Here is a 25027-nt window from a genome sequence, read left to right as displayed (position 1 = left end):
AATCCAGTTAAGTCAATTCCCTTTTTTTTAAACCAATTAAGTTTTAATGAAACGAAATAGTTAGAATACTTCTAGGACATATAATTGAAAGTTAATTACATGTACTTTGATTTGTTACCCATAAAAAAACATAAATATAATTAGGGGAATGTGGGGAATTTTTTGAACTTTGTTTTTGCTATATCTCAAAATGACATTTTGTGACTTACCTGACTTCACATCCCGACCTACGAATTCTAAGCGGCGAAAAATTAAAAAAAAACTAATAAACTAAATTTTAATAATAAAATATACCCATAAAAATAATGTGATAATAACGTAACCTATGTACCAAATATGTGACAAATTCACATTTTTTTACAATAATTGTAAGTTGTTTATCTTTTGACTTAAAAAAAATAATTCTTTTTAATATTTTCAGATACATATTTATTAATTAATACAGTTGAAATTGAAAATTATCAAAAAGAATTCTCAAATTGCAAGCTTCGTATTTTTCCGCTATGTTATCTGTTGGTATATAGGATCCCCCTTAACTCTAAATATTAAAATTATCGACTAACCAACGTTCGGCAGCACCTCCTATTTATACCTAATATACCTATTATACCTATTTCAGAACCAAGTTATCTAATATGTAAAACAAAATTAATATTTTCAACATTTTATACTATTATATTACCTATACATTTTTGATATAAAATATTCTGTATTTAAAACAACCGCACTATTTTAATAATTAATGTAGTTTAATATTTCTAAAGATGTAGTAAATTTTCACGAAGTTGAGGCAACATATTTTTTTATAAAGTAAAATTGAATTATAAAACTATATCAAATGAGAAAACTTCTCGCGGTGAGATAGATAGATTATATCGCAGACTTCGTTGATAAAAATATTAATATTCGACCTAGACGGCGATCAAAGTCATTTATCTTTATATCCAATGCCATATCGAGATGAGATATAGTAAATAATTGAGATCTTTTATTTTGAAAAAGAAAGAACGAATGTGGTACGTACTGTAGAAATAAAGTATAATTTACTGGTTTAGATCATAAACGTCTTCAGATAGAAGAAAATTGCCTATTCCGATATAATATTTATATTATTTATTATGTTTATCTTGCTATTACTATGAAAATCTTGATGAATAGGTATAATCAATTTGATTGGGGGCTGACAATAAAAGTGGAAATTGACAATGTTGTTTCCACGCCCGAGGGACAAAGCGATTGTATTTGTTTATATGGAGGCAATATTGGAAACAGATTGATATTATGTTAATCAATCTATTGATTTATTTCTAAGCGGTCTCTGTTATATCGTATAATTTACAAACCACTTTTATTTTATTCGTATAACGGTAAATTGTTCTATTATTTTTGACCCACATTGGTTAAAAAATATTATTTTCATATTTTATATAAAGCGAAGCCACTTAAATATTCAAGTTACATGTAAGTTGTACGTATGCAGTTCATCGTGGGACACTTATTCGTGCGCCACAATACATGAAACATGAGTTCGTATAATGTTTTATCAAATGACGAGTTCTTGGTTGAACATTTCACCGTGGAATACACTTGTACATATCTTACAAAATGCGGCGATAGTTTGCAAATAGTACTGTTCCAATTAGATTAACCCTAACCTAATTTAACCTAGTAAAGAGATCTCATAAAATTTGCCACATGTTGTAGCATACGTATAAATATACTCCACGGTGAAATGTTCAACGAAGGACTCGTAATTTGATTAAATCTTATACGAACCCATGTTTCACGTATTGCGGCGCACGAATAAGTGTCCTCCGGTGAACTGTTTACGTACAAATTTCTGGCTACGAAATATTCAGTAGGTACTGATAACCACATTTTTGAGCGCCTTCAAAAACCAAGAATCATCATTAAGTTGGTGATCAAATAAAAGGCGTCAGCTGCAACATATTATTTAGTACTTACTAAGTTTTAATTCACAACATTTTAAGTCCCGTTTACTATCTCGCCAAACTAAAAGCACTCTTTACAAGACACTTGTAAAGCCAGTGCTCACCTACGCATCGGAAACCTGGATATTAACTCTGCGAAATGAACGAGCCCTGAACATCTTTGAAAGAAAAATTCTCCGCCGTATATATGGACCGATCAGGGATGGCACCAATTGGAGGAGAAGATATAATGCTGAGCTCTACGGGCTGTACGAAGATTGCAGCGCAGTTCAATCAATTAAGATTGGGAGACTACGATGGCTAGGTCATGTGCACCATATAAATGACAATAAACCGGCAAAGAGAATGATGTCCAGCAATCCAATAGGACGTAGAAGAAGAGGGAGGCCAAAGATTCGCTGGTTAGATGGAGCTGCCAGTGACTGCCGTATTCTGGGGGTACCAAATTGGAAAGCGGCCACACTGGATAGGGACAGGTGGAAAGAGCTGTTGGAGGAGGCCAGGACCCACACCGGGTTGTCGCGCCCCTGATGATGATGATGAAGTTTTAATTCCTAGTAATATAAATCAGCTTTAACAGAAATTTACTTGTCGAATCTTGAAGACCGTTTCCATGCTGTCTGTCTATTGGATTCCAAACAATACTCGTATGATTATACAAATATGATTTTTTCTAGTGTGTATATATTATTATTAGGGCCCGGATTTGTATGCAACAAAAAACATGGTTATATGCATGCACATATGCACTTAAAATCAATAAAATATGCACTAAAACCGAAGAAATATGCAGTTAAAAATTTTCATTTTTTGTGGGAAAAAATTGTAAATACCCACTTTACCCAATATTACTGACAAAAATCGAATAATTAGTTAATAACTTTTCAACATAATACGATATCAGAACAAAAAACACAAACAAACAATATAAAGTTAATCAATTACAATTTTCAAAACAGTTTTTTCACAAGTACCTACAAATAATTGAATAATAAATGCAATGTAAACCAAACATAACTTAAAAAACAAAAACGACACACTTAACTATTCCTAAATAGGTACTATTTTCTGTTTTTTGCCCGAAAAAAATATTACATTATTTTTTTCAATATTATGCTCTGGTATAAAATTTTTCCGCATATGTATCGGTCAGTATTTTGTTTATATGCGGAAAACTACCTCTCAACGTCCATTTGGGCATACTTTAAATTAATAATAGTGCCCGAGTTGACTTCACTTTTTCCACTGATAAATCCACAGCTCGGAGATGGCATTAAAAATGCAAATGCATCTAAACCATCTTCCTTCCTAACTTAGTTATATTTCGATAAAATAATTAAAAAAAAAAATAATACTCGTACATTCAAAAGCTCTAAAATATACACTAATGTCTCAAATATGCTCTAACGTCTCAAATATGCATTTATATGCACAATAAAATTTTATTTTTGGATTCTGTGTCTTTCAAAACAGATTTCTGTGCTACTCTCATAGCTGTGCATACACCCTAACAAAACATGCACTAGCATATAAATCCGGGCCCTAATTATTATCATCTGAGGTGTTTTCAAGTTACATATGTTCAATACTCGTTAGTTAGACTTGGTCAATTCGATGAGCAGAGTCATTCACTTTAACTCTCAACCCACCTGATTTAATTTTAACTGTAAACTGTAGAAAGTTATAATTGTCATAATATTAAAAAAAATCGTTCTCCGTTTCGAATCTTAATTATTATTGAATCCATCCTGTACCGTGATCTAATAAGAAAAAGACACCGGCATATCAGTAGTTATTTTTATTTCTTCTACTTTCATTAAGGTATTTTAAGACTCCTGATAGAAATAAGTTAGAATGAGAATGTTTTGATTTTTCAAAGAATTTTTCAGGCCAGTTGAACATTATCTGCCGAGAGACAACCTTGGGTACCACAAATGTAAATCCCTCAATATTCTAAACAACATGGTGAAGCTCACCTGAGATAATTTATTATATGAGAATTCTTTGATTACTATATCTGCAAGTCAGGTAAAATCCAAACCAATAAATACATATATATTTTTTTTATACAAATTTATTGAACATAGTAATTACATAATTAGAGCATATATGGGCGCGGGTTCAAATTTCACTGGGTGTCGTATTTTTTTCAGAAAGATTTTTTCTACTACTTATAACTATTTATATTCCTCTGTGGTGTTTTCAAATTATATTGCATGTTCAATAAAAACTTATTTTTGTGGAAGACAATAAATGTCCAATAAAATTGCGATTTTAAGCTAAGGAAACAGAATATTATCCTTGCTAATATCGCTGCCTCTACAAAGGTGCACTATTTGACAAAATGTCAGTTTTGACTTATGAATTATAAAATATGGAGAATCAGTTGGAGTTTCTGGGCATGACTGCACTGTTTTTGTTAAAATTTATTTTACCATACTATTTCAGATACATTTGTATCATGAATATCAAAGTTGTATAATTTTTTTAGTGCGATACTACACTTTATTACATAAATTGATTTAATTTAAATATGGGAGAGAATTTAGGGTTTTTCTTTATAATTTTAGAAAAAATGCTCATTTTTTTAGGATATTTTCATAATAATACTAAGTATATTTAATTATTCTCTTATTTTTATTCAAAAACTTTGACAGCCATTTTCTCTTAACAGGCTTTTATCAAATAGTGTATCTTTGTACTGATGCAGCGATATATGGAGTGATTGTTTAGCTATTGAACATAATGAGAAAGATCCTGTTATATTAAATGTGTTTTATTAAAGAAATAAGTTCAATTCTGTTTCTAATATACGTTTTTACTCCTTATTATTTCGCCGAAGGAAGTAGATAGGTACACTCGTAATATCTTATATTGCAATCAGATGCTCCTTACTCAGATCCATAAAAGTATGTTTTTTTCTTTACCTTTTCCGATCCTTATAAGATCATATAGGCATCCACATGATGGAAGTTTTTCTTCTTTACGAGAAATGGATGTCAGCCACTTGTTCAGCCTATTAGGTCTATGGAGGTTCTTGAGAATCAAACACAAAATTAAAAAAAATGTGTATTTGCCAGATCCAGGATTTGTACTTGGGATCCACGACCTTATAATCCGATGTTTTTGCCGATTATGCTTATATATTTCGGAAAATATTTGTTTAATTGACGCTGGGATATTATTGTACATATGATGAGATTGACCATATAACCGAACCGGTATGGAGCTAATTTGGGTAATTGAATAGTATATTCAAAAGTGACCCTTCATTATGCCTAAAGTACCATACAAATGTTTGATTAGGAATTGCAATACCAAAAGATAATGTCAATACCGGTTTTTCGGTACTTTTTTTGAATACCTGTGTTTCTTAAACATTAAAAACAAAACAACAGAAGTAGGTGCTTATCAATAAATATAGCTATTAAAATCTCTTTTAAAACATTATTTTCTAGCAAAAACCTACATACTTACATTTATTATGTTGACATTTAAAAATATGTATTGATCATAATTGTAGATTAGTAGTGATTTTTTACATATAATTTGAATATATTAATATTTTAACTATAACCCTAAAAAGTTCATTAAGTGCAAATAAGTCCCAGCTGCAGGAAAAGCTTTCTAAATTCAACGCTTGTACAGTCATCAATAATTATAAAATAATTAAACATTTTTGTCACAGATGTTTTCTATTACGAAATAATATTATGATAATTCATCGCGACAATTACTTATATAAATAAATATATTTGATGAAATTTGTTTAATTAGTTTTTCACCTCTGTTGAATTCCCTTAATATAATATTTGCATTTTAGCAGCACATAACTTATAATTCATTTTTTAAAACGTAAATAAGTGTGCTTTCTTAATACCGAAAACTCCGGTATTTTGGATTTTTTAAAACCGGTATTTCGGTATTGATAAACACTAGTAAACTGGTTTTGAAATATCGGTATTGCAATCCCTTTGTTTAATGTATGAGAAATCTAAAAATTATAGTTTAAGCAATGTGGCATGGATACGTCCATGTTGGGAATAACGCTGAAAGTCCATAAAAGATAATTGTGCGATATGATGATGGTCTCCAAGCTGATGCCCTGAATAGCTACAGGGAGATTGTAAAACTCACTGAATAAATAAAGCAATAAAATTCGTCAGATATACATAGAAGAAGAAACTGAAACCGAGTGTAAGGAGCTAGGAGAGGCAACTGATGATAATGACGTTGAAACATATTTGAACATAATATATTAAAATAATCTAAACTCTGTCACAGCTACAGAAATTGGTTATGTTAATGATCTGAATATGGTGTAAATATTGCCCATATTATAAAACTCTACGAATTATTATTTAAAGAATAGTTAATATTTACAGACAAGATTCAACATCCTACTTCGAAGTATCTTAAACCCAGATTGTATTTCATATAGTAAATTGATTTACGAGTATGGTGTCGTTGTAGTAACGCATTAAGTATGATAAATGTGTAGATACTTGTGTTCACGTACTGTGCAGCTAGCTTTCCGAAGACTTGGGTGTAATTTATAAAAATTATCTCTCGTTGCCTTTTTACACGGTGCGGAAAAATAAATACCAGTTTGAAGTGAAATACGATTTTCCAATAAACAGAGGGTGGGTTATAATACAATATATATTATAGGGAGGATATTTTTTTCAGTTCAATTTTCAAATGCAAACTATAAAAGCAGTTTAACATAATGACCATTGCTGTCAAAAGATATTTATACATAAAAACCATGTGCATTTTTATAAATTAAACTAATTTTTATTCAATAAATTATACACAATATTTCCGAATGAAGAGTTTCTGATACATTATAGGAATAAGATTGATTTAAAATCATCAAAAAGTTCACAGACGTAAACAAAATTGATTACAAACGGTTAAAATGATAAATCACATTAGCTGAAATTGTGCGGATCTAGATTCGAGTCCTAACAAACAAAATAATAATTACAAGATAGAAAGAACTTTTTATATGCAACGTTTTTAAATTTTCTATTGAACCATATAAACTTGACTTGACTAGCTTAAACGATCAAAAAAAATGTACTTGACATGTCATATTGATTTCCATAGTAACGCACGTATATATTAATAATTTAGTTGCTAGGACCTCAGATCCTTAGCAACCAATAATGGTGTCGAAATAACTTTTCATACAAAACAGAATTAACTGAAAATGAATTCAATTCTACTTAAAGATGGCTAAAAGTATTAAAAATGCATTGGCATTGTGTTCTGATATATTCTAAAAGTTTCAAATGTCTAGCTAGTCGGGAGTTAGTTAAAAATCGATTGCAAGATTTGTACCGGACAAATAAGAATACGAGTTAAGAAAAACGTTGTAAAAATAAGCAGACTGAAATGTCTTTATAACCTATAAGTATATAATAGTTTTCTTTTTAAAAATTAAACAAAAAAGCCGATTTAAAGATGTGTGAAAAAAAAATTTAATTCTTGTTAATTATTTGAAATGCCATGGTGGTACCTATCTATAATGATTAAGAAATGTGCATCATGTAAAATTAACAAAAAGAGATTACCATAAGTTTTCCTATAAAATTGATATTTATTTCTATCATCATTTATTTTCCACTGCCAAGGAAAAAATGCACGTAGAAATATTATTTCATGTAGAAAATTATTTTAATATACTTACTTAAAATTTTGAGAAAAGTATGAGACCCAGCAAAATTTGAACCTGTGCCCCCTGGGATTCACACCCATGTGCTCTAGTTAATAGTTTAATAAATTATTAGCAAGTGCAAGTACGTCATAACTACAATTTGGAGAGATCCCGTCGCAGGTTAGTAATTGAGGTAATATTAATACTTTAAAACGATTAGATAATTTTGTCGCAGTTAGATAATAATACAAAATGTATAGCTTAGTGATCGGAGCACATGGGCGCAAGTTAAAATCCTGCTGGATGTCGTATTTTTTTCAAAAAGATTTTTTTAGTTGTTATAAATATTATATAATGATTATAATAGAGCAGTTGGAAATAAAAATTTTGCTTTCTCACTTGAAATATAAAACTGTAATCTGTCAATTGTTAATGGTCGACATATTATTATCAGCTTTTTAAAATAGTGCATGTCACTTTATTACTAAAATATATTTAATTAGTTGGGCTTCGTCCTACACCAAACACCGCTAATGCAATTTTTATATAATACATACTTGATTGCTTCCAAATTTAAATATTATAATTTTATATTGTCACCGTATTGACACTTGTGTAATTTTAAGTCTTTTTTATACGGGAAATATACAAAAATTAAACATGATTTTCTTTTACAGGAAACATTGCAGATTATTATTATATACTGTCGATTCGTTCACATATATTCAATGCTCATTTTACGAAAACAATACAATGAACTCGATGATTTTAAATGTTAGTTTTATTAATCCATGTTATATGACGTTTATTCCAAAAACAGCCGCTACATAATTCACCACGTTTTTAATTATCGCAACAGAGAAAGCATTAACATAAACCGTATTTGTGTTTGGCTTTCATTATTCCAATTTAACAGCTGCGATGACAATAATAATTTCAACAATTTCCCTTTATATTTACGACTGCAAATAACAACATTGTGATATCTCCAGGCTCGGTGCGGCCCTGCTGCCCCGCTGCCAGAGCCGGCCGCGGTCAATTTAATCGGTCCGGGCCCACACAACAGCTGGTGACTTATTCTTTATGGGGGCCGTAAATAAGGTGGCTTAAAATCGCTATGTCGATACTAGTGTAACTGGTGCTTCAGCGAATCGAAATGTAACATTGTTAGCGAAGTATGTCTCGGAATATCTTGGAAATTTTGTTATGCGCGCGGCATAAAATAATGCAATATCTACAAAAAAGACTTATAAAATGCTATTTGGATTTTTTTCTTCAAGAATTTTTTTTTATTATTATTTCATTTTGTCAGCATTTTTCACCCATTATATTATCAAAGTTCTGACTATAGAGTATTAAATTAATTAATGCCATTTTTACTACCCATATAATTAACCAATTCTTCTTTATATCTTCTTCTTGGTCGCGCACTCATGGCTGAGGATCGTGACCACATTTGAATTTCGCCACCCTTTGAGCGACCAAGACTTTCCATCCTTCTCGATCTTCCGCTTCTTTTAGGGCATAATGGATGGTGCCCCTAGTCAGCTCTTTCACTTGGTCGCTCCAGCGCGCAGGCGCTCTACCTCTGCCACCCAAAACTACCAGTCTCTCCAGGTTGTTCGGTCCGCGCCTGATAATATGTCCAAAAAACTGCAGAATTCTTCTCAGACATATTATCGAGAGCCATTCTTTTATCTTCTTTATATAGGTACATACAATCTTTCATTGGAGATTTCCACCATCAAAGGAATTCTTGCATTATTTATTGTCTTCTATTTTTCACACTATGAGATGTTTAGTCATCCTATGCTACATTAACTGTTGATCTGCGGATATATGCTGTAAGTCGGGACATTGAAGTTACTCGAAAAATGACGTCATATGTAATTACCATATATTATTATGCCCACATACTTATTTGTGTATAGAGACAATTCTTAATATTATACTATTTGAGTAGCGTAAATTTCTGAAGAGTATATGACTCACTCTGGTAGGGTCGACAAATACGTCATAATGATGTCATATGACGTCATTTTTCGAGTAACTTCAATGTCCCGACTTACAGCATATATCCGCAGATCAACAGTTAATGTAGCATAGGATGACTAAACATCTCATAGTGTGAAAAATAGAAGACAATAAAGGTAACCGGACAAAACAGAACAGCCAGGGGAAAAATGAAACATTATTTTTTGTGGAATCTATTTAGGTTAAGTTAGGTTGGGTTAGATTAGGTTAGGTTAGATTAGGTTAGATTAGGTAAAGTTATGTTAGGTCACTATTTCGTTGTACCTAGTCATCCAATCATTTTGAACATATTATATTGATTAAGATGAGATATCCTAAGCAACACTATATATCGTAACTGTTCTGGCAGAAGACACTAATTCGAAAAATGACATATTGAGTTAGTTATACCAAAATGTTCCTTATTTCAAACTTTACAATCTGGAAACCTTCTTAATAAATAAACACTCTTTATTTTAAAGTCATCCTTTTTACGATTACTTTATAAACTCACATGATAGACCATTTCAAACATTTTAACAACTTTAAAGTCAAATTACTCGAAACTAGTATTCTCCAGTTAGTGTGTTCTGCCAGAACAGAAACGATATACTGTACGGCAACACTGTATATAATTTAATTTATTGAAAATCTATGCTATTAAAAATCTATTACATAATAGAGATAGGACAACTTCAATACTAAATTTATATTTTTCCTGAAAGGTCATAGTTATATTTATCGTTGTTCTGTTTTGTCATGTTCTGTTTTGTCATTTTCTGTTTTGTCATGTTCTGTTTTGTTACTGTTCTGCTGTGTCATGGAACCTAATATACATAGTGGGCATGGGCATTGGGTGCCTTGCATCGATACGTGTATTGCGTATACGTCACAATGACATCATTTTGCGAGTGCATTCACGTCCCGAGTTACAGAATTATAGTAGCTAAGGATTCGATAATGTTAGTAAAATGCTCTATTTCTGGTTGTAATAATTACTTTAATTGACTATATGAAATGAGGGTCAACACCGCCAAAAGATAACACCCCCTAAGGATCTAATTCCATGAAACCCTAAAGATGCCGGAGTTATTAACAGGTAGACAGCAATTTTTAAGCTAAAATGGAATTATTCGTTGTTTATATTATTTCTACGTCGACGTTTGTAAAAAATTCACAGATCCCTTCAAATGATCAATTCACGCGGTTTTGTCCCCATACCGACACTTTTTTCATTTTATATCTCTATAACACTATAAAAATTCATAATATAACCACAGTAATCTATATTCTGCAATTAAATCCGGTGGTTCTCTTCACCATTTGTGTTTTTTTACCATCCGAAGTACACAAACAATAGACTACGCGATTCATCATACACCAAACCAAGCAATAAAGAGTACATCAACTTCTTCCCTCACCTTCGGAGGTAATATTATGTAATTGAGACCATATGATAAAGGGGTGAAGTGTACAAGATGCCATTGACCTGGATAATAAACATCTGATTCTGTACATAGATGGCGATCATAATATCGCACTTAATCTTAAAATCATTTTTAGTATTATTAGAGACGTTACATTGTTTAAGTTTGTTTCATACTTAAACCGATTGTCTACATTTGTTATGAACGTCCAAAGTGCATGATTCAAAGCGACGATCGAGGACGACGCGAAGAATGCCACATCTCATTACAGATTGCTCCGCGGAAAATCCCCTTTGTTAGTGCGTTTTGCTTCATATACGTTATATTTTACACTTAGTTGTACAGATCTAGTCACTTGAAGTAGATTATACGTCAATACTATATGACCGTGATATCGTGAAACTATGACGAGGTAGGTTGACGAGATATTAATTGGTTCAAATAATATTTTTGTAGAATATATAAATATTTCTAGTATTAAGACGATACATCAGTGAAACGGCAAATAATTTTCAACTATAGGCGCGACGAAATTTTGGACTCGCTGGCATTCGGGGAGCAAACATCGAGGTGTCAATACGTAAATTTGTTTTGTGATGGCGATGGGGGTATTAATTCTTGAATCGTGTAAAGATGACTAAAAACGTTACCCATTTACATGAAAAAGAAAACATGTCAATGAATATATTATTATTGTTACTAATAAAACATTACGTTAAAGTGCCCACCACCTCCCGTCATATATGCACAACCGTGGATATGCACGGCCGCTTTCTATGACGCTTTAAACGTGTCTGAAAGAAGTGATTTTAAGTGCTCATTCCATCTTGAGACGGAGCCGCACGGGACTGATGCTGCAACCATGCAGCGTAGTGCTTAAAGAAGAAAGTTAAGAAAGAAAATATTTGTTTTCTAGACTGGCTCTGCTGTCCGCTGACGTTAAGCGCTTTATGTACCGGGATACTGAGTGTCACGAATTGAAATGGATGAGTCTACAAAATAGTCGGGACTATCCCGCTCCCCATACGATGCTGCAAATTTCTCAAATGCCGCAAAGTTGGCCTCGATTGCTACCAGATCTCCATGACCAATTGGGCCCGTATAAACAGAACATTTAATGGACGCATGTTGGATTTATATGACAAATTTTATTTCGTTCGGCATGCGTCATTTGCACCCGCGACCCGCAATCCGCGCATCGCCTAGCCACGATCTTTTTAGACCATGCCTCAACTGAGGTATAGCCTTAATATAACACTGAGATTTAAAGACTAAATATTATGAGAGGCATTAAAAAATACCAATAGTATTAATATAACAGATCTAATTAATAAAGTCATATTGTATTATAAGAATGTAGGGCAAGTATTTGTTATGTTTATGATCAGTATATCGAATGACAACACGTATTAAAACACTATAGAAAGAAACGTAAGTATAATATTTATTAGTCCAAACAGATTTTACGGCTGTATATATAATTCGGATTTCCACAAAGAGAAGTATTTCATTTGATGAAAAAATATACAGAAATGAATGTCGTAAATCTTTAAATCCCATAAAAGCATGTCATATAATATACGAAGAAAATGTGTGTATTATAATTATATACATAGGTAATAATATTATATGGTATAATACATGTGACGTTTTTCTATAATTTATTTGATATTCTTTTAAAATATTTTCCGAACAAATATTTACGAGCGACAAGGGATTTTTTTTGATTTAATGGTTATGCTTCATAATATTATATTGAAGCATTTTTAATTCAGATTTATATTATCTCTTTTATAGGGTCGTAATATAAAAATAACTAGTCAAAGTTTTTAATATTTGTAATATTATAATATAGCGGATTTTCACACCAGCTAAGCTTGATCTAATAATATTGAATATTACCTTGTTTATTAAAATAAACTCTTTGTCATTTTTTTACTACTGAAACCAGAAAATATTAATAATTTTCGATCCCATTTTTGCGCTATCTATTTTTAGTTCACAAGGAGATTAATTTGATAACTGCCATGACATCCAAAACTATCTAACGTACCAGTCTATAACAGTATTTTTTTATTAAGGTAACCTTTCAGACAATGCGATGTTAATATATTACTGTGGCTGTCATCAAATTTCTGTAACCCATATCTTTTTTTTCCGACCATGTCCGATCCTAATAGGATCATATGGGCCTCCACAGAGTAGAGGTTTGTATTAACAGATTATGTTTTTTACGAGAAATGAATGTCAGCCACTTGCTCAACCTATTAGGTCCATACCATGGCTCACACACAAATTGAAAAACAATATGTGTACTTGCCAGACCCAGAATTCGAACCTGAGACTCACGGCGTGATAGTCCAATGCTTAAGCCTCGCGGCCACCGTGGGTGTTACTCATATCTCAATTATAATAATAATATGTATTATAAATATTTATTTTACATCTAAACCACCCTCCACGTAACCTTGCAATTTGGAATAGATTTTCCATTTGGAATAGATGGAATCAGTCAATCAGGTGCCTGGCATTTACTAATACACTAATACGCAGTGCGTATTACACACAAATTTTGTCACTGTGTACAATTGCAAAGTTACGTGGAGGATACTGTACAATCAGTCAGTTATGATTTCGTAATGTTATGAGATGGCGGATCTGCAATTTCATAACATTACGAATTAAAGTATTTCATAATAATTTCAACATATTATTTCATTGTGCACCGGTCAATAAATAGCGGGTCAAAATCGATTGGACATCTCACTCGATTACAAGTTTCCGTTAAGGACACATCGCACCGAATTACCGTTATATTTTTATTATATTGGATCGATTGTTTGTACCTTTGAAGTAAATAAATTCTCGCCTTACGAACAACTACTACCTATCGTCTTTTATCTGCAATATCTATCCTCCGCTGAGTCAGAAACAATATTATGATGTTATAAATAATGATTTAATAAAATGGAATTATTATTATAATATTTTAACAGAGCTAACACTTTTTCATATTTATTTATGAAGTAAAAGTATAGGCAATAAAAAGCTCCATCGTTATAAGATAATAAAATATAATGTTGCATATCTTTGATGCCTTGATATATGTATGAACAAAATACAGTTGTGAATAAAAGCCAGTTAAACAAATCAACGAGTATTTTATTAAGTGTAAGAACACAATGGGTTGAACAAATGATTATCAGGTCCGGTGATGGTATTCACTGTGTCGAGATATATAAAATACTCTGTCTGAAATCAATAATGGTAAATTACTGAGAATAAGAGTAAACTTTCAACCATGTACCAGACAAGCTTTTAGTTATTTTGTCACGTGAGTTGGAGGGGGGTGTGTGACATTGAAGAGACCGGCCATTATTGGAATGGGAAAAATACTCGCACGATGGACTGATCAAATAAAAGATACATCAGGAACTTCATTGGCGCTTTCAATTCGTTCAGATAAGTTGAGAGACAATCAAAAGAATCGTGAAATATGTTATTCAATAAAATGCTGTATTTTTACTAGTAGTGGGTACAATATATTAATTATTTTGATACTGATATTTTTGGCTCCATTAAAAAATAAGTCAAAACCAGTATCGAATGGAAAAATTATCATACATAGTTACCTGACACATGTATAACATTATTAATTTTTATTTTGTATGAAGGTAAAAGGAAGCTTTAAGAATTATAACCAAAAATATCTGCGTAGAGCGAAGCTGGCTAATTCCGAGAAGATACGCTGAACATATATGCTACCTACGCTTGGATCAGATTATGCTATCAGATTATGCTGAACAGATTATGCTACGAGGGGATACTTCGCCACTTATGCCTGGACAGTTAGGTACATGAGATGGGTTACTAAAAATTTAACTGTTAACCATTTTTTTAACTGTATTATCCTATCTATAATCATATTTTCTAATAAACGCCGTTCTTTGCACCTAACTAAAGACTCATTTACACGAGTCACTGCGGGTTATTCTCCGCAGGGAATTGAATTCAGGTATTCACTTTTTGTTTACACGTGTCACCGAGTGTGAAATACTAGATTCATTCCAAAATGACAGTTCACGTACCTATGTAAATATTTCAGTACTTAGGGGCGCAGTGCGCATGCGCGGAATCATCCGCTGTGATCAAAAATGATCCAAAGTAGAACATGTTCAATTTCATTCACTTTTGATTCCGGATGATCACTTTCGATGATTCGTTGATGAATGTGCGTTTACACGGGCCACTGCGGATGATTCCTCCGCGACGATCATGAAAAGTGAACCATGTAAATGGGAGTTTAAACACACTAAGACCACGTTTCAAGTATTAATTGTAAATTCATATGATTAGTACAGAGCTGTCTTTCATCAGAATGAAGTCAATTTTATTCAACCATTTTCAGTGTTGAGAGTATTTATTTTTAATGATTTTTTTGGGGTTTTCTGAACGTTGAATTTTTCTTATTATACTTACTTTGGCAATGTTCGATGGTACGTATTACGAACGCTTAAAAACGTCGCAATAAAATACGGCTTTGATTTAACGGTCGAGTTGATTCGGGGAAATTCCAAAATCTCCCTTGAAAGATGTCAGATAAATTGACCACGGATAAATTTAAGTACCCCGTTTTCCTCATGCACACTGCAACTTGCCAAGGAGACGTATTTTACGACTTGCACTAAATAGTGCTTTGTGGATTTACTCTAGATATTTCCCAAAAGGATATGTGGTATATAGTTACGTGCAACAATAGTTGTATTTGAACTGTTAAGCTTCTTCTTCTCGAGCATTCCCTTGCGGCTGAGGATTGTGTTCAAAACCATATTACAGAGACCTTCAAGTGACCTTTTAGTGGATACTGGAAGTGCGGTAATAGGTATAACATTAATAGAAGCAAGACTATTAGCGTATACTAGGACTTAACTAGGACTTTTTCTTATATATTTCAAAATAATTATGTCAAAACTATGTATTTTTAATAAAAAAATGTCTAATATTTTCTTGAGTTTGTTTACGTATATTTAGGATAATACAAACATATATACGAGGGTGGGTCAATAAGTCCTTAGAAAAGCCTACAAGTGGCGCGACTAGTACTGTAAGCGGTTTGTTTTCATGCAGCGGCACTACCGATTCAGTATGCTGCGAAGTTTCAATCAGATTGGTCGGGTTGTTGTGTGTTTTTCGTACATTTAAAAAAAAAATTTGCTTGTGGAAAATGGAAAAATGGAAAATGGAGAAAATTGAGTTTAGAGCTGTTATTAAACATTTTAATATAAAAGGGTTAACAGCAAAGGAAATAAAAAATGAGTTGGATTTAGTTCACGGCATATCTGCTCCTTCACTCGCAACTATTTATAACTGGTTAAATGAATTTAAACGTGGTCGTACATCAACAAAGGATGAACCACGCTCATGACGTCCTGTAGAGGTGACTACACCAGAAATGATCAATAAAATCCACGATATGGTGTTAAGTGACCGAAGATTAAAGTTGAGTGAGATAATTGAGGTTACAGGGATCTCAAAAGGTAGCGTCATTTCTATTTTACATGACAAATTGGGCATGAAAAATATTTCTGCAAGATGGGTGCCGCGTTTGCTCACAGTCGACAATAAACGCAATAGGGTGGTGGCCTCTAAAGCCCTGTTGTCGCTCATGCAACGCAATCCGGATGAATTTTTTCGTCGCTTTGTGACTGTAGATGAAACATGGATACACCACTATACTCCCGAGACGAAAGAACAGTCAAAGCAGTGGATTGCGAAGACAAACCATGTCCAAAGAAGGCGAAAACCGTAAAATCAGCTGGTAAGGTTATGGCTACTGTATTTTGGGATGCACGTGAAATTATTTTCGTTGACTATTTGGAAAAAGGAAAAACAATAACAGGGGATTATTATGCATCTTTATTGGACCAGCTAAAAAACAAAATTGAAGAAAAATGGCCTCATATAAACAGGAAAAAAATCCTCTTTCATCAGGACAATGCCCGTGTTCACACATGTTTACGATCAATGGCTAAAATTGAAGAATTGAAGTTCGAATTGGTCGACCACCCACCGTATTCGCCAGATTTAGCCCCCAGTGACTTTTTCCTTTTCCCAAACTTAAAAAAATGGCTAAGTGGACAAGGTTTTTTTGCAAATGAAGAAGTCATCGATCGGACAAATGCTTATTTTGAGGACCTTCCGAAAACTTATTTTTCTGACGGCTTAAAAAAAATTGAGAAACGTCTAACCAAGTGTATTGAGCTCCAAGGAGATTATGTTGAGAAATAAAAAAAAAATACAAAAATAAAAACTGTTTTAATGCTTTTTTCTAAGGAATTATTGACCCACCCTCGTATTATTTAATAGTAATAAGAAGCAAATAAAATAATGTCGTAACTTAAATTTTAATAAAACAGTTTTAAAATGTAATATAAGTAATGGATTTAATCGTGTTAACTTTCAATTCTGCTTGAAAAATATTGCTTTTAATAAAATAAATAATATAATAAATTGTAGTATTTATTCCATCAAATTTTACAATCACCAATACCTATTTAATCCACTTCAATTGTAAATTATCAACTTAATGTCCAATTGAAGCTGACAATTTCGGTCCTGATGATTATATAACGTGGAATAAATACTACAGATATTATAAATTTAATAGTCCTTGTATATTATATACTTCATATGTAGTGATTTTGATGAAAATGAGTTATTGATACCACATTTTCTCTACCATCTGTTTTCACTCGTGGAAAGATCAAATAAAAAAAAATACAATCAGCAAATAAAATCGATATTAAATTAATACTATGTGAGAGTATCCAAAATCATGCACAATAATAATTAATCCTATGTGTCCATCCGCCGTAATAGGTCGGTATTAAAATAAGCTTATGTGAATACGGCATGAACTCATATGATTCAACGTATTCAACACGGTACATATAGAATTAATCATATGTGATAAAAAATAATAAATTTATTGTAAAAAAATATAATTATCATCAAATTTCAATAAATGATTGGGCTACAAAAATTGTTAATAATATACCTATATCATTTACGACTGTTTTTTAATATAGTTTTTTTCACTATTTTGTAATTTTTATTTTATCAAATATGCTGAAAGAGATCCATAATTGCATAGTGTTAGATTGTATGCCTAAAAGTAAAGTTTTAAGAGCAAAAATTTTGTGTCGCAGAGAATCAAATAAAGATGACCTTTCTTTTAATATTAGGCGACCCGTAGAAGCAGCATTCTTGATAGTTATAATTTGAAAATTCATATGATATTGGATATATGAGCAATTCGAAATGGGTTTTGCGAATTCTAACATCGTCGATTCAAAAAAACAATATGCGTCAATACTGCCGAGAGAATTTAGAGCTACTAGGTTCTCACCCAGTGTGCATTTATGCAGTGGAAGTGACTTGAAAAATCTGTCATGGTAACTGTGTTTTAGATAGAGGCTGCTCCTGGACAACCACTCAAGACAACCATAACACGAGAGAGTTACACCAATACAAGAATCTTTAATGGGAGTTAATCAAGCGTGTCAGTCTTCCAACGCGCAAATATATTATATAATATTGACAAAATATGAAACTACCTATAGTCCTGACTTGTCTATCTAGGATTATTTTTATTTCAAAATAATGATTTTTTTTCGAGGACAGCGTTTTTTAAGCAATGGACAAGGCGGTGATAGCCTTACCTTTTACAAAGAGCTTAACGTCAACGCAAAATAATTGGATATTGTAAAAGATATGGCAAAAAAACGAACTACGAACGAATTTTCAGGTTGACCGATTTTCACTACCTGTCAAATGTACAAAAAATAGTACCATAAAACAATAACATCGCGTCTCGCTTATTCTTAAAGAATGAAATTGGAGAGACAGTCAGCACAATTGTCACGATAGCTTAAAATACTCACTATTGCCGCCAGTAAATCCAGACACGTGTACAAGCGCTATTAATCTAAAAAATTGTAGTACATAACAACAGTTTTTTTAAGACGTGTGTTATACTGATTGATTGTATGATAACAATATGAAAATATTTTTTTCAAAATAATTTGATTAAAACAGAATACATGACGTATATTTCGTTTAAAGAAGAAAAATCTGGATCGTTTCCCACGGAAGCTATTACGAGCCATTGTTTTCAAAAAACTTCTACGATTTATAATTTTAAACCTGCGTGAAATAATATGAAAATTGTTTATTTTGCAGCTTTAATATGTTTTTCATTATTAGATTCGTAATAATGGAAATAAATTACTTTAAAAACACGAATTTTTCATTGTTTAACAAACAAATAACCGGATTAATTCGGCCTGCGGCCATTGTAGGTGGACCATACACCTACCTACCCTGTTTGATTAAATACCTTTACTAAAAAGTATTCGGTGTTTTGGTTTGAACTCTAATCGCCAAAAAACTTTGTTTTAGAAATAATCACACAAACTAACGAAGTATAATGCAAAAGTACTAATGATTATATTATAATATATAATATAAAATGGAAAGAATAGAATACGCACTTCACTCTAGAAATGACAAGAAAGTAAACAGGCCAGCTAAAAAAATTGCAGCCAAAGAAAATGTGCTAGTATGACATAATTTCATAGCGTTAAAGATAAAACAATTCTTATTTTACGGGCAATTTTTGTTAAAATTTGTTAACTGTGATTTCGGTGTGTTCTGGATAATTTTGTAAAAATGAAAAATATTCAACTGCACTGGGTAATTAAGCATTATTTCTATCAAACAAGCAGGACTCCACTTTCTTTTTCATTATCTTAAAAAGTAAATTGCCGATTCTTATTTTTTAGTAGTTTTCTATATAATATAAACCGTAAGTATACGAAAAATCTGTGAAGTTTCAGAAAAATTGCGTCATTAATAATATAAGTATTTTGGTACTGTTCGGTTATACGGAATACAGCGGAAAACGCATTTTGAAAATAGCCGATAAACTGGATTATTTGTTAGTTTGGGTTAGTTTAGGTTAGGTTAGGTTAGGTTAGGTTGGGTTAGGTTAGGTTATGTTAGGTTAGGTTATGTTAGGTTAGGTTAGGTTATCTTTGGTTAGGTTAACCTAACAAATAATCCAGTTTATCTGGTATTTTCAAAATGCGTTTTCCGCTGTATTCCGTATAACCGAACAGTACCAAAATGTTGTCACTGCTCAGTTTCGAGTCTCTATGAATATGTAAAATAATGAAAAACCTTTTCAAGCGGGACTTTTATATTATATAAATAGGTACTAACACTATAAAGTAGATAGATATATCACATATTATGATACACGTAACATACACCTAAGTAAATCGTAAAATATACTTAATTATATTAACGCAAATATGTTCTGGACCTGAGAGCTGGAGTATTTTAATTCCAAAAAGACATAAGATAATATTGTACTTTTAAAATGTTTTAAAAATTCCGGATTCTGGTATTAATAATTAAGTGAAAATGTTAATTGTCTTTAAATATATGATATTTCAAATACAAAATTTGTATTTTAAACTTATTAACACAATGACTGTAAGGTACATACAGATTATTTTATCACTTATGTCCTGAGAAAAAAAAAACACTTACCTATGACTGTTAAGTTGACTTTACTATTCCTCGTCTGTGCCACCTTGAAATCCACTCTGCACCTATATAACCCTTGGTCCTGCTCCCGAGCGCGGTCTACCCCTAGCTGGGCAGGGCGGCGCTCGGGCATGAAGTACGCCCTGTTGGCAAACACACCCTCGTCCGACCACCTTTCGGCGATACCGAAATCACGCTCCCTTGCGTCCACGCTGAAAAAAAACAAATGAAAAATCAGTAAGACTATTTCAGATAAAAAAAATATATATTTATGTACGTCTAAATAAAATATAGGCTTCAGAGGTTAACTGGGTTATTCAAAAGACTTAACTTTTTCCAGTAACACTATTTTTAATTATCACTCATGAAATAATTGTATATTAAACTTAAGACTATACTTTCAAAGATATAATACTATAATATTGACTTTTTTAATTAGTTTTTACAACCAGATTATATGGCATTAAAATCGTATTCAAAACCGTACGAAAGATTTGCTAATTTTGGTTAACTTTAAAATTGTGTTACTTAAAATAAAACAAACTATTATGTAGATAGGTAGTACTATTTATCACATACTTTAATGATTAATAACCAGCGCATCTATTCTATACACAAGACTACTATCGGCCGCTATCGAGGGTAGTTTTTCATATTTTTGTATTATAACGGCCGACATGCCCAACCTAGGTCAAAATGGAGCTTTCATGGTATTTTCAGAGCATTAGCCTGAACATTCCCTAAACGTTGTAGATAATATATTTATATAATTTTGAAGCCTTATTATCTTTTATATTTATTTTAAACATTTGATGACTGCATAAAGTTTTTTATTACATAAAATATTATTCTTTTAAACCTCTCGATCTATTGTTTTAGAATATAATCATATTTCAATACATCCATGTGCAGTGGTGTTAAGATGTTTTAGATTTTTTAATTTTTAAACGCATTTATAAAACCATTAGTAAAATTAATGTTAACATTATATACCTAGTGAAATATTTACTATAAAAAAATATATTTTATAATCTCTGTGATCCCAAATTTGACAAGAAATAGGCATTTTATTATTCAAAAAATGGGCACGGTTAACACATTTTTGAAGATAATTCTAAAGATATTGATTATAAGATATGTTTTGATGTTTCAAATGACGTGATAAACATTCTACGAATAATGATTGTTTTATATTAATTATTGACCTAAGAATAAGGTAGTATTTTTTTGAAATACGCACATTTCCCAGTGGTTAAGCCACAACATACGGCCTTAGCCATACATTGACAAACGATAAATAAACTAAGAAGTAAGATCATGTTAACGCGCGTATTTGAACATGTGCCGAACTGAATGTGAATTTGAAAAGACACATGATATAAAATATTAATATTTTGAAGAAATTTTTACATAATATATTATATTATTTATTGCTAGATACTGCTGTTTTTTTCCAATACCGGTATTCAATAGGAAAATACTGAAGTACCGGTATTGATATTTTCATTCGGTATTGCATTCCCTAGTTCGTACCATTCAAGAAGTTAAGTTAAAAAATGTGTCTTTCAGTCAACGAACGAAATGACTAAGTATAATATAACATATTATTTAATACTTAGTAGTACCATCTTCAGATGTTATAGCTAAGTATATACTTTTAAAAATCATTTATTTTATCGAAGAGCATAGCACAAACTACGTTAACGCACAAGTATTTTACTAAATCTCTCCGAGGGGGAGGGATAAGCACCCAAAAGTGTCTGTTGTACAAGAGACAGAATGCCTTACGCCCTAGTCATATTACATAAGATGTTTTTCGAGTAACTATAAGTACGCCTAAGATATGTTATCCACTTAAAACTTTGAAAGTATCTGACAACTTGAGATGTTACCGAGAGCTATGATGTACGTAAGAACATTGTATATTAACTTTAATATACTTTAAGGGAGAGTAATGATTCAATAAGTAACTTTTTACTTACTTTTTACTTATTATAACCAATATATTAACTAAGTTAGAAATAAAAGTAATGAAAGTTATAATAAATAATACTCAAAATACAAAAAAATATACATAATTTTGAAAACACTTATTATAACCAGAGAAAATCTTTTTCCAGCAGGAATCGAACCTGCATCTCTCGGGCTTCGCGTCCATGCACATAGACCACTTTGCTATAGGCGCCATACTTAATTGCGACAAATTTTAACTAATGGCTCTTAATACTATCTGAAGCGCTTTCCAAATTGAGGTACTATTGGCGATCGGCTTTTGTATTGTAAATCAAAGTTGGTATTACTTTAATTACTAACCGACGTCATGGATCACTCTGAGATTTTTTGTTGTAACTTACTTGAAATTGCTAATAATTTTTAAATAACTTTTCTTTATTCAAAGAATAATTCACAAGATTTAAAAATGTAACATTCTAATTATTGAACATACATAATTTTGAAAGTAAAAATTATCTTATTAAATTCAAAATTATGTATGTTCAATAATTAGAATGTTACATTTTTAAATCTTGTGAACTTTTCTTTGAATAAAAAAAATAGTTACAAAATATATATATATAAGAGTAATGCAGTAGTAGTTAAATCAGTTATTTTGTATGACTCAGAGACATAGTACATGACCAAAATATGGAGTGATGGGCTCATTTAGTGGAGCATACTGCGCGGTATCAAAAATAAACAATTGGGGTGGAGACGTACATGCAAATATTACGAACTGAGGGTTTTTAAGACCTGGCAGCTAAAGTGGAATGATTTTACCAAGGGCAGATAAATATTTTTGTTTTTTCCTTAACGTACAATAGCGATTGGATTTAACCAAATTGACTTGAGACAACCACAGTAGTCAGTTTTTGACTGGCCATGCTAGACTCACTGCCAAACTCTCTGAGCTTGTACATGTCACACAACCGATATGAGGATGCAAACCAAATTCTCTGAAAATGACCGAGAACGTGCTCTAAAAGTGAAAAAAGGTCTAATTAGCTGTTAGGACCACTGGGCCGTCCGACGCGGTCGCAAATTGTATTGCAATTAAGAAATTTGCTGCGTTTTTTTGCGGACGTGAAGACTTCTTCAGATAGTTTTATTTTTGTATTATACCTATATATCATTAAACTCGTTTATTTTTTATGTTTCATAATTATCTGTGCTTTACTGTCCCATCGCATATTTGAATAAAAAAATTAAACTCAGTCAAAGCTTATTTGAGAGTGTGGCGACTTGAAGACTTGGGTATCTGCTTTTGAGACATTACCAGGCGTAGGACCTTGTGATATGCTCGATTAAAACCGAGTGTGGTACCGGGCGGTTTGTTTTGGAGGAGTTATTGTATTTAATTGATTTGATGCTTTATTTGACGTGAAATAAAACGAGAGAGACATACCTAAACAATGACAAAACCGAACACAAAATCCAACATAATGTACACCTAAATTATTAATTATAAGCCTTAAATAATTATAAATCCCTGCTGATGCACACATAGAGACAGCAATTTTGTGTGTACTTTCAGTTAACTATTAACTTAGGGATATATTTTATGTAAAATTCTTTACCTAATATCATTTAAAATCTAAAATAATTAAACTTTCGACGTTCATTATTGTCATATTGTTCATTTCGGATAATTTGTAATCAATTCCATATTTAAGGAGGTTCTATATCGTTCTAAATTTGTTCCAAAAAACCAGCTATCTAGAAATAAAACTGTCTAGAATCTAAAAAGGATTTGAAACGACTTTGGGGTAGGGGCAATGATTTAATAATATTTATTATTTCCGATTAAGGGCTTTATATTGAGATACATTTATTAATACTGGGAAATTATAAAACAATAGTCTAGACTTTTAAATTAATTATGTGTTTTTAAAGGATGCTTTAATTAATATTTATTATTTGAAAAGTGACATATTTAGTAATATATATAAATTTAATCGAACCGATTTTAATTAAATCGTATAATTAATAATGTCTATTATAATTTAATTCTAAAATTATTAAAAAGCGATTTATGATATTATATTAATAATCAATTACTTATTAAAATAATTAAATAAAATTTTCTTTGTAAAAAATATATAGCCACAAAATACTTGGAAAATTGTCTGTGCCAATGTAAACATTTCAGAGTAACAGTTATAAATCAAATCTTTAGTGATGCTTATGGTTATAAGAGTCTTTGTAGTTTTTTTAAATATAAATAACCATTCCCTTGCTTTTTCGTACAAGGTGGTTGGGAGGGTTAGTTGCATTGATGTGTGGCTAATCCTCCATTTTTATATCTTTAATTTTCTTTACAGCTAGAATTAAATATGTTGTGTAGTGTTTGTTCTTGTGTTGTTCTA

At 31.6% G+C, this 25027-nt stretch overlaps 1 protein-coding gene across 1 annotated transcript in view; it reads right to left on the bottom strand.

Moving 5' to 3' along the window:
• The window catches only part of LOC147071519 (adhesion molecule nephrin-like), a 488003-nt gene that overhangs the window by 441483 nt on the left and 21493 nt on the right, over positions 1–25027 (bottom strand). The window contains exon 3 of the mRNA XM_085947963.1: positions 20670–20878. Coding sequence (XP_085804089.1) covers positions 20670–20878 — 209 coding nt within the window. The remainder of the gene's footprint in view (positions 1–20669; positions 20879–25027) is intronic.

Source organism: Rhyacophila brunnea, unplaced genomic scaffold (assembly GCF_057557595.1).
Source record: "Rhyacophila brunnea isolate RB1 unplaced genomic scaffold, BYU_Rbru_1.0 scaffold_20, whole genome shotgun sequence".
NCBI lineage: Eukaryota > Metazoa > Arthropoda > Insecta > Trichoptera > Rhyacophilidae > Rhyacophila > Rhyacophila brunnea.
This window is presented reverse-complemented; position numbering and strand designations above follow the sequence as displayed.